The 14,927-nt window shown below is 44.0% G+C and overlaps 2 protein-coding genes across 3 annotated transcripts; both read left to right on the top strand.

The window, feature by feature from the left end:
• Nucleotides 1-354: 354 nt before the first annotated feature.
• On the top strand, nt 355-7,213 carry LOC109762511 (CASP-like protein 16). Of its 2 annotated transcripts, XM_040392051.3 has the most exons (4): nt 355-696; nt 5,917-5,956; nt 6,367-6,499; nt 6,784-7,213. In XM_040392051.3, exons 1-4 carry the CDS (start codon nt 467-469, stop codon nt 6,843-6,845), a joined length of 465 nt encoding a protein of 154 aa, XP_040247985.1. In that variant the 5' UTR covers nt 355-466; the 3' UTR covers nt 6,846-7,213. The 2 variants fall into 2 exon arrangements, with proteins under 2 accessions (XP_040247985.1, XP_020176958.1); XM_020321369.4 differs by lacking the exon at nt 5,917-5,956 and having other exon boundaries at nt 362-696.
• Nucleotides 7,214-9,887: 2,674 nt separating this feature from the next.
• LOC109762510 (CASP-like protein 5A3) lies at nt 9,888-14,431 on the top strand. Its single transcript, XM_040393955.3, has 3 exons — nt 9,888-10,193; nt 13,783-13,915; nt 14,084-14,431. Exons 1-3 carry the CDS (start codon nt 9,973-9,975, stop codon nt 14,294-14,296), a joined length of 567 nt encoding a protein of 188 aa, XP_040249889.1. The 5' UTR covers nt 9,888-9,972; the 3' UTR covers nt 14,297-14,431.
• Nucleotides 14,432-14,927: the final 496 nt, after the last annotated feature.

Raw genomic sequence — 14,927 nt, 5'->3', positions numbered from 1 at the left:
TGATGTGAGGCCGGGGGTTATCCTCCTTTTCGAAAAAAAGTGTTGTTTGATTTTTAAGATTGAATCCTATGATAGTTTTTTCTAAGAACCAGTTCGTGATATATTTCATAACAATCAAGTCAGGGCAAAAAAAAAAACTTTGCTCAAGTCTTCTGATTTCTTTATTTTTATGTATATATAATATAATTATGCGTTTTTATTCCTGCCTTTTAATTTAATTTAATATATCCAACAGAGGAAGTTTCCCGGAAAGAGCAGGCCCCGGAGGCTCCGCGAGTCATATGCCAAACGTGCACATATAGGAGGCTGATGAAGACAGATGTCGTCCCTAAAATGCCAAGTTTCACGTGAGCACACTGACATTCAGAGCGACCAGACCAAACTGAACCGAACACTGACATTCTCGGGTCAGCGCCCTCTCTTCCTCGTTCTCCGGCCTCTGTAATCTCGCAAACCTTGCAAGGAGATGCTGCCTGTTTGCCGGCCGTCGGCGGTGTACCCCGTGGCCGTGGTCGCGCCGCCGCCGCAGGTAGGGCTAGCGGATGCTCCCCCGCCCGAAGTGTGGACGAGGATCCCGCAGGGGACGCCGGGGACGCTTGGCGGGGTCGGCCTCCGCCTCCTGCAGGCCCTCTTCGCGGCCGCCTCGATCGCCGTCATGGCGTCCACCGACATCTTCCCCTTCTGCTCCGCCTTCAGGTGCCCACCCTACCCTTCTTGTCTCGTGACATCTTCCCCGTTGAGATCTCCGTTATTTAGTTGTTTAGATTATCGGCCCTAGGATGACTACGTTAATTATCCGATTTTCCAGAGTATCTCTATGAGAGATAATATGTGGAACAGGTTTCTGATCGAAAAGGTTATTAGGGTTCCTTAATTCCTTCAGGAAGAGAAATATCTATATCTATTCGTGCATTTCAATATTTTACGCTTTGTAAAATTGATTTGGACAATTATTGGATCATGTTCGTTGTGGTGTTATCTCAGCTGTCTTCTTGGATGCAGCATAAATAGTATCTCAAGAAATGCTTTGAGTCTTGTTTGCTGATCATAAACGTTTCTGTGGAAACTAATCCCTTTTCCAATTCTTTTTGTATGATTTGGTTGCATCCGATTGATCGATCCCTAGTCACTGATTACATGCATGAGTTCTTTGATTCACTACTGACTTCTTCTGTGGGAGCTGAGTTCACCGACTGAGACTACTTGAAAAGACAGAGCCGTCGACCAACCGATCTCACGACGATGAGTCACACACAGCATGGGGTACCGTGCAATTGCGCGGGAAAATAAAATAAAAATTTGGAACTCAAAGTTAATGTGTTACTATTTTATTTGGAAGGACGCCAAACTATATGTCTACATGTGTCGATTGTATGTGAATTTAAATCAACACCCAACTCTAACTAAAATTCAGATAGCAAGCCAGCTAGTCGGTAGGTTTATACGTGAGTTAGCGTGTTCTTTTTCTGACCGGGCGTGAGCTGGCATGTTGTTTCTACATGTTATCAATATCTGTACTTAAAGCTTAGACAGTGTTTTTATATTATCTCAGTACAAAAGTATATCAGGTCAGCCACCACTAACTTGTTTGTAGGTTACGTGATATTTTCTACATTTTTTTTAGCAAAAGAGAGTCATCTCTCTCCGATTTCTTGTAGAGAAACCATATGGTCTGTTACTACAAACTGCTACCGAACTAGATAAAGCTAACCATAACCAAGTCTATGATATTAGTTGATGTTCGGATCATGATTTTTTGATTGTTCTGTTTGGATGTGATATTAGGCCAGTACGCATACGTATACTTATGGTATGTCATTTGGATCAACATAGTTAGGTTAGTAGCAGATATAGGCCAAGATATAAACCTAGAAACATAATGGTAGAGTCTTCGATAACATTGCTAATCAAAGTCAGACGATCGATGGTGGTGAGGGGTAGTGTGGAAACCTTCACCCTCATTCGTTTGGGAGGCAACAGCAGATTAGGGCGAGGGATCACACCGTGTAGTTCTTCCTGTACAAAGCGAATGTTGTTCTCATCTTAATATATTGAAGCGCAAATCTTTTGTGTTTTCTGGAAAAGAATGTGTTCCAATAATTATTAAGATACACCAGATTTACGCCTCGATTAATATTTACATTTAGTCATGATGGTCGATCGGTTGTCCATATAAATATCAGCCATATCAGTCACCAGATCAAGTTACGGGGCATTTATGTAATATGATCTGATTTAATATGTCTAGGTAGAACTACGGAAATCTATCTGTGTTTAGGTACAACTATGAAGACCTGTCTAGATATAGTTATGATGATCTAACACATGTGAGATGGTAGATGAAAAATTATGAAGAAATATGTATGTTTATTAGGTATAGTTAATAATGAAGTTATGTATAATTATGATCTAAACTGACGGCTGTGATACTTTTTAGGTCCAGTCAGGAAGATTTACAACTATGCTTTATATAGGTCAATAATGATGATTTAACAGTTGTGAATCAGTCTTGGTAGTAATTATTCAGCTATCATCCACCAAGTTAGTGACAGTGATATGCCCCAGGCAACATCTTTGTTCGCTACATTTTATTTAATAAGAGTTATGCGCTCATTGATATTTAAGATCATGCTATACCTGAAGCAATACGATTTTTAGTAAAGAAAAACCAAGAAGAATATTATGCTTCACCCATTGTCCCTGACAACTTACAAGAAACAATCAGTATGTTGTTCTATTCATCCCCAAGTTATATTCACTCCTAGAGACATGTAGCTGCTTTTGGTTTGATGCGGTTTTACATCTGCCTCCTAATCACTTGTATATGTGTGCCAAGAAAAATCAACTGAGTTCTAATCCTCTATTTATTATGCCAACCAGTTGATTTAATACGACTGTTGGTTGGTGATTGGAGGATGGTGGGTAGCAGTAGCCTTAGTACAGTAATCCCGTAATTTTGCTTGTAGGGCTGGATGGCGGGGTGGTGGTTCTTGGCTGCTTTTGGGGCGCCAAAGCAACTGTAACAAAACCTCTATTTGTAATTGGGTGATGGTACTCTTTTTCTCTCTTGTCTTAGCCCATCAGCGCACTGATCTCCTGTGTATTCCCAATTTTTTAATTACAACTATGGATGACTAGTTCATTAGTCGCCTAGCTGAATTCCACAACAACAACAACAAAGCCTCTTATCCGAAACAAGTTGGGGCAGGCTGCCTATCTGAATTCCGAATTCCAAAATACATTAGACCAATGCAATCACTTCTTTTGGCCAAGTTTTAACCATACTTCTTATTGTAAGGCATTACCTAAAAAGTTTGTAGCTTACTTTCTCTTCCTCTGGCATTTTTCCACGCCTTTGCAACCCCAAAAACCTCGGTAACAAATAACCTAGCATTAACAGTAAATGGTGTTGATCATTTACGTGTGTTGGAAACTTGGACCTCCTTCACTCCATGATGGTAGAGTTTAAGGGGTGAACCTACTCGCTGCCCGACGCGAGTCACAATTGCAACACCACTCCCCAGGAGTGCATCCTATGGTTCTGTATGTATGGTGCTTGGGCAAGCCTAGGGATGTACGTTAGACAACAATGTGCATGTGCAGTTTGATGGCGCTTTTATTTCTAGAGTTGAAAGGAGGAAATATGGAATGAGTGAGAGACATGCATCATGTGCGGAAGACGAAATCCAACGAAGCTGGAGCAGCTGACGTAAGGCTATGAATCTCGGAACAGGCTCTCGCCCCGCTTTATAGATAAAGCACAAACCAAAGTACACAGCGCCAAACGATAGAACTAGTGAGGAAGCCCTCTTACACAGTAGATCCTGGGATAGCCGGACAAACTAAACACACGCGACTATCTTGCCGAAAGATTACACAGGTAGGCCTGAATACAAAACCAAGACACACCCTAGGACACCTAAGTTCCATGACAACGCCCTTAGGAAGGGAAATGGCGCTACGCGTCGCCGCTGCCGAGTCCGAGATGCACAAAGGTCTTCACCTGGAACCTGGCACGGAGAGAAGAACCACAACGACGTCCTGAAGAGGAGAGCAACACCCGTAGGCTTCAAAAATGATTTACATAATTATCAGAAACGCAGAGGGAGAGTTCCATTTTCAGAATCCCCCTCACCCACGTCACTCCCGTGGGCGACCAGGGGCAAACCGCAGCACGCCACCACTCTCTCCTTTCGGCCTTTCTCCCCCGCCGCCGACAGGCAAAGCCCGACCAGTGCGGGGCGGCTGCTCGGGCGAGGACGCTAGGGTGACGCGGGACTTAACGGCGAGCGTGCGGGACAACAACAGTTTGGTGCTTGTACGTGGTGCACTGACTGTTGTGTCTTCTCCTCGGGCTGATGTGTGCGGGCTGGTCCCCAGCCAGATCTGGTCAGATCTGACGCGGGGGGGGGGGGGGGGGGGGGGGAGGGGAGGGGAGGCGGCGATCAGCGAGGGTGGTGCATGGTGCAGGGAGTTGGGCTACAGTGGTGTGTTCTAATTCGGCTGACGCCATGCTGTGAGCTCGTGATGGTTGCCGACACGCTCCTGGCGGCGGCGGGGTGCGGGTGGTGGTGGCGACCTTCCTTCTCCTGGGTTTGTGGCGACAGAGAGGGTCCGGACCTAGGTCTCGCACTTGGGCGGGCTAGATATGGGCCTGGGTCGGGTCTGAGCTGTCGCTCCAGGTAGGTGAGGCGCTGGGCTCGGTCCAAGTGGTGCTCGCGAGCGGTGAGTTCCTCTTCTCGCGGGCGCGGTGGGCGATGGTGGTGGTTGGGACATCGCTGCGCTGGTGGACGGATGGAAGTCCATGGATGTGGCGTCGTGTGAGTTCGCTAGGCCAAGTCATGTCTACGAGTAGGGTGAGGTGCCTCCGCTCTTCCTACTGTGGTTGACGGACTGTAAAGTGGGCTGTTGGTGGCTTCTCTCAGCATGGATGCTGGGGCGGCAACCCTGGGTGGCGGTCTGCATGGTTAGGTATCCGGTGGGCACCATGACGACGGTGGTGGCTATGCCTCTTGGCGGAGGGGGCAGTGAGGGGTGCAGCGGTTGGTGGCTCAGACTCGCTATTTGTCATGGACAGTGGCGACGCCCAAAACCAGATCTGGAGGCTCGTGCGGGTCGTGGCTGTCCTGTAGGAGGCCTCTGGTGACACAGGTGAGCTGTCGAGCGAAAGCTCCTCGCTTTGACGTTGACAGTGGCGATGCCCGTGGGTGCCCACTCCCCTGTTGAGGACGTCGTTGTGGTTCTCCTCTTCATGCCAGGGCTCCAGGTGAAGACCCTTGTCCGTCTCGGACTCGGCGGCGGCGATGCTTTGTGTCGTTCCCCCTCCTCAGTGTGTTGTCGTCGAGCTTAGGTGTCATAGGGTGTGTCGTGGCGTCGTATTCAAGCCTACCTGTATTATTTCTAGGCAACGTAGTCGCGTGCGTTTATGTTGTCAGGTTATCCTGGAATTTGCTTTGTAAGAGGGCTTTCTCACTACCTTGTATCATTCAGCCGTGTTCTTTTGTTTGTTCTTTATTCATAAAGCGGTGCGATGGAAACAGTGTAGAAGTTCCACGGTCGAGCTTGTCATCTATCTGATCTGATCTACTCTGCACAGAGGAAGCGACGGTACCTTGTATAATCTGCACTACTGTTCAATCCTGTTTGCAAGCGCCAACGAGAGCAGCTACCGTTCAATCCTGCTTTCCTGATTGACATTGTACAATCGGATGCGAATCCGCCTATTAGTTAAATATAAATTGCCAAGGGGGCGGTTCTTAAAAAAGAAAAAAGGGGGATGATGACAACACGGGCGTGGTTGTCACTTTTTTTTTTCTATCGCGAGGAGCTGTCCAGCCTCAATCTAATAGCAACGGTTAATCTCGGAGGAGATGGTTTAAGAAGTTCCATCGACTAATGTTTTGATGGTTGCCGCAGGGCCTACAAGATTAATGGTTGGATGTTTCTGATTTTTGTGGTAATTTCTATAATATTTCTCTATTTTTGTTGTGTGCTTTTAATATAGTATGTATATATAATAGAATAGATAGATTAGGAGCTGGTGTTTGTATGCATAGTTTCAAAACGCATTATGTTGTTTCTGTTGATAAGTGGATTAACGTTTTTTGGTTACTGGAATTCAGAATATTGTGATTGTGATAGGCAAATCATGTGAATGCATGTCATTGAGATAAAAAATTGGAGATCTACTTGGAGATAGTATTCATTTACATGTAAAGTACTACTTTGGTGTATCTAATTTCTGTGAGCAATTAGGTAAAATCATAGTTTTTTCACCTTGGATGTTGGCATCATTAGAACTCAATACCTGATTTTGTTTCTCTTCTATAGATGAAGAACTTAACTTATTGTTGTTCTTCTGACCAGCTACCTCATAGCAGCTACCAGTCTGCAATGTTTGTGGAGCATCGCCCTAGCCTTTGTGTATATCTATGCACTTCTCGTCAAACGTTCCTTGATAAATCTCCGAGCTGTACGCATATTTTTCATTGGAGACTGGGTGAGTCATATTTTCTGAGGCACCTGAACCAAACAACCTCCTGTCATTCATTTTAGACTTGTACATTAATACTCCCTCCGTCCGAAAATACTTGTCGCATGAATGGATATAAATGGATGCATCTAAAACCAAAATATGTCTAGATACATCCATTCTTCCGACAAGTATTTCCGGACGGAGGGAGTATGTTTTAAATTCATGAACAGCAAATGACTTTCTTAACGAGACGCGCATTTTTCTTTTCCCCGAAACTCATCCATTTTTCACCTTGATGTTTTCTGTAGATCACAGGGACCGTAACCTTGAGTGCAGCATGTGCATCGGCAGGCATCACTATTCTCATTGATAATGATGTGAAGTACTGCGAAGCCCTTCCTTGTTTAAGGTTGAGGACTGCTGTTACAATGGCTTTCATCAGCTGGTGTGCACTTGTACCGTCCTTTCTCTTTAACTTCGCGTACACCACCACCGCATTGGCAAGATTGGGAATGTGGGCATAGTTTCATGTGCAAAATGGTAGTTGAAACTCCGCATTTCATCCTTCTGAGGATGCAATGCAGTATGCTTCTTATATGAGGATTGTGGTGACCTGGTGATGAACTGTTTGGTTTACTCGTACAAAGCTCATGGTGCTGACATATGATATACACTTGTTCTATACTTCTATTGTGCGGCTTTCATATATGATATAATTTTATCAATACTTCAGACTTAGGTTCCGAGAGGTTAGTTCGGTTATCATTTATGAGTGTCAGATTATCAAGTTGTTGCAAGAAACTATGCGGGTGAGGATGCTTCCGAGCCCTCGAAATAGGCTTCAGGTTTCAGTTCAAAACCATTTATATGGCATTAATGCCTTTTACTGCAGTACGATTCAAGTAGTCTGAACTCTTCCCTAGGCCTTGTACAGAAGGTTGCTACAATCCCCTCCTACCCGGAAACGCTTCACCGGTGGTTGTGTTTTTTTTTTAGAAAAGGAGGAATACCTCCGGCCTCTGCATCTGGACGATGCATACGGCCAATTTATTAATTATTAACACAAGACCTTACAAAGTCGTACAACAGTAAGACCAAAGCCACCATCTTCGCAACCTCTGTCGCTACTTCTATCTAACTGATGAAGGGGCGCTGATGGTCTGGGCCTAATACCAAACAGACCTCGCAGTCAAACCTAACATCTAAGACCCGAGGTCCCAACCAGGACGCCTGCCGGGTATGGGCACCCACCAGTCCGGCGTGCTCCTCAACCAGGACGCCTGCCGGGTATGAGGCCGCACAGCCACCCGCCATATATCCATCTTCAGAGCTGTACTGTTGCATCGGCCTTGCCCGGTCTCGCTGCCGCCGACGCCACCACGACGCCAGACAGCGTCGACCTCCTGCGCGTGTCCGTCACCACACATCTGACGCCAAGCCTCCGCTGCTCCATGCCGCCAAGAGCCGCCGCCAAGAATATGTAGAACGAAACACCGCTCCACCAAAAGGGAGGCACCACACCCCCAACCCTCACCTGCAGACCCTTCCATCCGATCCCAATGTCCTTGCATCGCCTCCAGAAAGGTTACGGTGAACGGGGCGCCGCCGACGCCCGATCCGCATCGGATCTTGGGTTTTCACCCGAAGATGGGTCGGAGTGGAGAGATGGTGCCCTCAGCAGCGCCCCAAAGGAGGAAAGCGGCGCCAAAAAGCGGCGTCGCTGCTGCCGGCCAGCCAAGGCGCCCAAGGTTTCCCCCGGACACCGATCTGCTCCACCAGAACACACCGCCGAACCGAGGACTGGGAAGGGATGCATGGAAGGGAAGGGGCAATACCTCCAGATCTGGCACGCCTGCGGCTCGCCGTCCTCACGGCCGAACCCTCAGGCACGCCGCACGCCACGCCAGCAGGGGCCGCCGCCCCTGGATCCGATGGCCTCCGCGAAGAAGAAGCGCCGAAGACCCCGCCGCCACCTTCCCCGGCGCCCGTGCGGGTTTTCCCGGCGGTCGTCTCCGGTGGCGGCGAGGGGGGTGGGGGAGGTGGTGGGAGGCGGCGGGGGAAAACCCTAGACTCCCCCGAGTCGCCCTAGGGGCGACGCGAGGGACGGGAGGGAGGGACGCGAGGGACTGGTGGTTTCAGCGCTCAATTAGCCGTCAACTTGTCTTCCACCGGTGGTTGTGTTGATATCGTTGTATTGTTGGAAAGAGACGAATGCAATACAAGATATCAGAACGAATATCATAATGAATGTACTCACACGCTGATTTACGGCAAAACTTTGGTTGTGGAATTTCAAGATTGACGGAGAAAAAGAAAGGCTCGTGATCAACTTTTCATGGGAGAAAGCTAAAGCCCAAACAACAAAAGCTGTAGGGCTAAAACCCTTATAGACACAGCAGTTTCCTTTTTCGTTCTTAGAACTGCTCTTTAGAGCTGCTGTATCAGACTGATGTGCGTGATTTCGTTCTCAGCAATGGAACCGGGGAGGTGCTCCTTGTTTTTCTAAGAAAAAAATAGGCAAGCTAAAATTTTCTGACCAGGTACTTTTCTAGCAATTTTTTTAAAGAAGCTTTTCCAGCGAATGTGACCTACAATATCACACTGCCCCTAAGATTTTGTCGGTATTACACAAAAATTTCCACCAAACCCACCCTCAATATTTGGAGCTCTCTCTCTCTCTCTCTATCGATCTATCTATCTCTCCCCTTCATCCCTCCCTGGGCTCTAAGTTCTTGTTCCAGGCATCATCTTTTTCACTTGGAAGCTGACACCATATGCATCCCTTGCCGTCTCCGCTCTCTGTCGATCACCCCCCGGCACTCCTCCGCTGACCACCTGACCCGTTATCCCCCGTCCCCGGCACACTTCACCGACCTTGCCATCTCAGCCAACATTACCTCGACCACCTCCCCTACTCTAGCATGTCTCCCCGTGCCACCTCCACCTCGCCATCAGCTTCCTTCATCTCTTGGCCGGTCACATCCACAACCCCAAGTTCAAGTTACTCTTTTATTGTGCAACCCTAGCGAAAGTACGAGCCTCTTTGATTCAAAGTATTTTCACAGAAATTTGGAGGAACAGAACTTAATCCTTAGAAAATTGTATGTATATGTTGTTTGATTTTAAGAATTGATGAGTCCCATGGGAGTTTTTCCTAAATATTAGTTCGCACTATGTTTTCTAATAAAAAAAAACCTTTTTATTCAAGCCTCTTGATTTATTTTATTTTATTTTTTATTTTTTTAAGAACAAAGGAAGTTTCTCGGCAAGAGGTGCACCGTGCACAGTGTGGGGCTCCGCGAGTCATACGCCCAACGTGCACATACGAGGCTGAACACACAAAAGAGGCCATCCCTATAAAATACCAAAGGCTCACGTGCGCACGCTGACATTGAGAGACCAAACCGAACTGAACCTAACGCTGACTTTCTCGACCCAGCCGCTCCCCTTCCTCTCCATTCCCCGGCTTCTAAAATCTCCCAAACCCTTGGGGGGAGATGCTGGTTAGCCGGCAGACGACGGTGCACCCCGTGGCGGCGCCGCCGCTGCAGGTAGAGCTGGCGGGTGCGCCCCCGCCCGGAGTGTGGATGAATAGCCCGCAGGGGTCGGCGGGGACGCTCGGCGGGGTCGGCCTCCGCCTCCTGCAGGCCTTGTCCGCGGCCGCCTCGATCGCCGTCATGGCGTCCACCGGGGTCTTCCCCTCCTTCTCCGCCTTCAGGTGCCCCACCATATCCAGCTTGTCTTGTACTAGAATATACGTGCCTGTGGGTTTTCAGTTGAGATCTCTTAATTACCCAATTTTACAGAGATCTTTATGAGAGATAATGAAACAAGTTTCTGATGGGGAAAGGTTATTAGGGTTCCTTAATTAATTCCGCAAAGAGAAATATTTATACTTATTCGTGCATTTCACTATTTTATGCTTTTTAAAATTGATTTGGCATCCTGAAAGAGGCAGCACAATTAAAAGAAAACATGACCATGTTCGTTGTGGTATATTGTTATTTTTAGACGAAAAGCAGCCAGTGCTGATTTCGTTCATTAAGAGGGGGCGCCAAAGATGGCTGTAACAATTACAAGTGTGAGTAAACTAGAAAAAGAAAAGGGAAAGAAAGTCTAAGGCCTAATTTCTAGTCTGGTGGCATCCACAATGCCCCTGCAGGCCAGCTATACGAACTGAGCTCATTGGATATTTTTAGTAGAAGATGGTGCGTGCCTTGTTTTTGAAAATGCGATTGTTCGTTGTGGTATTATCTCAGTTGTCTTCTTGGATGCAGCATAAATATAATCTCAAGAAATGCTTTGAGTCTTGTTTTCTGATCATAAATGTATTCGAAACTAGATTGGGGTTCTCCGCAATCGCGCAGGAATGACTTAAATAAAATATTACTTTTGAACTTCAAAGGTAATGTGTTATTATTTTATTTGGAAAAACACTACATGTATTAATTGTATGCAAATTTAATTTAACACGCAAAACTGAAATTCAGATAGCAAGCCAGCTAGTCGGTAGGTTTGTACGTGAGTTAGTATGTTCTTTTTCTGAGTTAGTATGTTCTTTTTCTTACTGTGCGTGAGTTGCCATGTTGTTTCTACATATTATCAGTATGTGTGGAAGTAAAGCTTGGACAGTGTTTTTATATTATCGGAGTACAAAAGAATATCAGGCCAGCCACTCACTCGTCTGTACGTGATATTTTCTACATGATCTTAGTTGATGTTTGGATCATGATTTTCGGATTGTTTTGTTTGTATGTGATATTAGCTCAGTATGCATAGTTATGGTATGTCATTTGGATCAACGTATGTACATAAGCCTAGCTAGGTACATATTCTATGAAACATAAAATTATCACCTTATGCCAATTGTGTTCCAATAATCATTAAGATACACCAGATTCACCTTGATTTATTTGTACATTTAGTTATGACTGTCTAACGGTTGTATCCCATATAAATGTCCACCATGTAAGTTGCCAGATCAAATTAAGGGACACCTATGTAACGTGATCTGATTTAATAAAGGGACATCTATGTAATGTGATCTGATTTAATCTTTCTAGATACAACTATGAAGATCTATCTGTGTTAGGTACAACTATGAAGACCTGTCTAGATATAGGTATGATGATCTAATTAACATGTGTTAGATCTATATGAACAATTATGAAGAAATAAATGTGTTCATTAGGTATAATTAATTATGAAGTTCTGTCTAGATATACAATTATGATATAAGCTGTTGATTGTGAATTTTTATAGATCCATTCATGAAGATTTACATCTATGATTTATATAGGTCAATAATGATGATTTAACAGTTGTGATTAGTCTTGGTAATAATTAATTGGCTCCATCCACCAAGTTAGCTAGTGGCACTGTGGCAGTGATATTCCCAAGCAACATCTTTGTTTGCTATATATTTTATTTTTTTGAATAAGAGTTATGTGCTCGTGAATATTTAATATCATGCTACCTATTGTCTACGACAACTTAATGAGACAATTATGTTTTATTCATTCACAACTAACACCTCAAAATATTCACTCCTAAACATGTAGCTGCTTTTGGTTTGATGTAGTTTTACATCTGCCACCTAATCGTTTATATACGCGTGCCAAGAAAAATCTCTATTTATTATCGCAACCAATTGATTTATTACGACTATGGATTTACTAGTTCATTAGTTGCTTAGCTGAACTCCAAATTTCCAAAAACATTTGACCAGTGCAATCACATCTACTAGCTAAGTTTTAGCCATGCTTTTTATTGTAAAGTATCAGCTAAAAAGTCTGTATGACTTTAACTTTCTTTGTCATATTTCCATGCCTCCACAAGCACAAAAACCTTGGCAATAAATAATCTTGCATTAATAGTAAATGTCGCTGATCATGTACCTGTGTTGTGAATTTTGGACCCCCATCACTCCATGCTTGTAGAGTTTAATGGGTGGACCTACTCGTTGCCTGCCGCACAACTCTCAAGTCACAATTGCATCACAATTCACAACTAGCCAGGAGTGCATTATGTGGTTTCGTATGCGCGGTGCTCAAGTAAGCCCAGGGATGAACGGAAGATGACAATGTGTACGTGCATTTTGATGGTGCTTTGATTTCTAGAGTTGAAAGGGGAAAATATGGACTGGATGAGAGACATGTATACAACTAACAGGATTGTATTATATCTCGAAGCTGAAGCAACTAACATAAGCCCATGAATCAATATTTTATTATTTAGGGAGGAGACAAAGATTATATTATAGAGATTCACTAGTGTATAGCCCACTCTTTGTTGCGGGTATGATTAGATATTTTTAATGAGTATATTTCAAATATTTATATATGAAATTGGATTTTTCAGCATAGAGTTACAAGTTTGAAATGGTGTTGAAATACATAAATAAATTGAACTGTTAAATTTTGGCACCTTATTTTTTCTGGCACTGTTAAGGCAATTTTGGCATTTTTTGGGAAGTTAAAAACAAAATTTTGTAACCTATTAATTTACAATTATTGTGATTATTTTCTAATATTTATTTCACGAAGAGACTTCTTTTTATCAAGGGAGTGTCTTTTCACGAAGAGACATCTTTTCACCAAGTGACATGTCTTCTGTGAAGAGACATCTATTCACCAAGTGGTGTGTCTTTCCACAGAGAGACATTCTCTCACTAGGGACGTGTCTTTTAGCCAGAGGACATCTTTTCACCAAGAGACGTGTCTTTTTAACCAAATGACATGACTGTTCGTAGGCCGCAACCAGCTAGATCTGACGAATTTGATTGATCCTCGAATTATTCCAACGACTTTTCTTTTTAGGGTTGATGTGGCCTAACATGAATGTTGCACTAGGGGTTAGTTTTAAAATAAAGAGAGGTTTTTTGTGATTTTACAGATCTATAAAACTAACAGTCTGAAGTTTTGCTTGTTTGCAAGATTTTCTAGCGGGTTGTTCTTTTTTGTAGTAGACTGCATGCATAGTTTCAAAAAAAAAAAATCTCATTGTTTCTGTTGGTAAGTAGGTTAGGTTAATGGTTTTTGGTTAGTGGAATTCAGAATATTGTGATTGTGATAGACAAATCATATGAAATGCATGTCGTTTAGGAAACAAATTGGAGATCTACTTGAAGATAATATTTAACTACATGAAAAGTACTATTTTGGCGCATCTGATTTATGTGATGCAATTATTATAGCATAAAAACCACAGTTTTTTTCACCTAGGATGTTGATATTAGAACTCGGAATACAGGATCTTGTTTTTTCTTCTAGATGATGAGCTTAACTTATTGTTGTTGTTGTGACCAGCTACCTCATAGCAGCTGCCAGTCTGCAATGTTTGTGGAGCCTCGCCCTAGCCTTTGTGTATATCTATGCACTTCTCGTCAAACGTTCCTTGCTAAATCTCCGAGCTATGTTCATATTTTCCGTTGGAGACTGGGTGAGTCATATTTTCTCAGGCACCTAAATCAACCAATCACCTGTCATTCATTTTAGACTTGTAGGCTAATAAGTTTTAAATTCATGAATAGCGAATAAGTTCCGTAACGAGATGCACATATTTCATTCTGCCAAACTCATCCATTTTCCACCTTGATGTTTTCTGTAGATCACAGGGACACTAACCTTGAGTGCAGCATGTGCATCGATGGGCGTCACCATTGTTATTGATAATGATAAGAAGATATGTGCGGGCAATCTTTGTGCAAGGTTTATGACTGCTATTGCAATGGCTTTCATCAGCTGGTTTGCACTTGCACCGTCCTTTCTCTTTAACTTCGTGCTCGTGGTTACCACATTTGCAAGTTTGTTGGCACCTTGAGTGGAGCATGTGAAAAATGGTGGTTCAAACTCTGTATTTTATCCTTTTGAGGATCTAATTCAGTATGCTTCTTATATGAGGATGGTGGTAATCTGGTGATGGAGCTCAAAGTGTTGACATGGTATATCTGTTTTATTTTTCAGCTTTCACATACAATTTTATCAATACTCCCTCTGTTCACTTTTGTAAGTCGTTTAAGACAGCTGAAATTAAACTGTTTTAGGTGCTGTCTTAAATGTCTAAAACGTCTTACAAAAGTGAACGGAGGGAGTAGTTCAGATCTTAGATCCTGAGAGAGTAGAGCGGTTATCATTACGAGAGTCAGATTATCAAGTTGTTGCAGGAAGCTATGAGGGTGACATGTCCTCTTGACCCCTGACTTCGGGTAAAAACCATTCACATGGCACTTGATGCCCTTTACTGCAGTGCTCAAAAGAAAGTGGGATCTGAACTCTAATTTTTCAAAGCACACACTACCTTGTACAGAATTTTGCTGTGAGACCTATATATACCACCTCCCATAAACTGTGCCGATTTAGTGCCGTCTCTTGCCCCTGCAGCCCTTCCTCTTTGCTTTTTTAGGGAACAGGGGGGCTTTACTGGTACAAAATATAGGATACATGCAATCTCG

The sequence above is a fragment of the Aegilops tauschii genome, chromosome 6 (assembly GCF_002575655.3).
Source record: "Aegilops tauschii subsp. strangulata cultivar AL8/78 chromosome 6, Aet v6.0, whole genome shotgun sequence".
In the NCBI taxonomy this organism is placed as follows: domain Eukaryota; kingdom Viridiplantae; phylum Streptophyta; class Magnoliopsida; order Poales; family Poaceae; genus Aegilops; species Aegilops tauschii.
This window is presented reverse-complemented; position numbering and strand designations above follow the sequence as displayed.

Excerpts from the sequence above, each read along its gene's own strand:
- LOC109762511 (XM_020321369.4), top strand. The coding sequence starts at position 467 with ATGCTGCCTGTTTGCCGGCCGTCGGCGGTGTACCCCGTGGCCGTGGTC. Across the intron at positions 697-6,366 it reads CCCTTCTGCTCCGCCTTCAG|CTACCTCATAGCAGCTACCA; the intron begins GTGCCCACCCTA and ends TCTTCTGACCAG. Across the intron at positions 6,500-6,783 it reads TATTTTTCATTGGAGACTGG|ATCACAGGGACCGTAACCTT; the intron begins GTGAGTCATATT and ends TGTTTTCTGTAG.
- LOC109762510 (XM_040393955.3), top strand. The coding sequence starts at position 9,973 with ATGCTGGTTAGCCGGCAGACGACGGTGCACCCCGTGGCGGCGCCGCCG. Across the intron at positions 10,194-13,782 it reads CCCTCCTTCTCCGCCTTCAG|CTACCTCATAGCAGCTGCCA; the intron begins GTGCCCCACCAT and ends TGTTGTGACCAG. Across the intron at positions 13,916-14,083 it reads TATTTTCCGTTGGAGACTGG|ATCACAGGGACACTAACCTT; the intron begins GTGAGTCATATT and ends TGTTTTCTGTAG.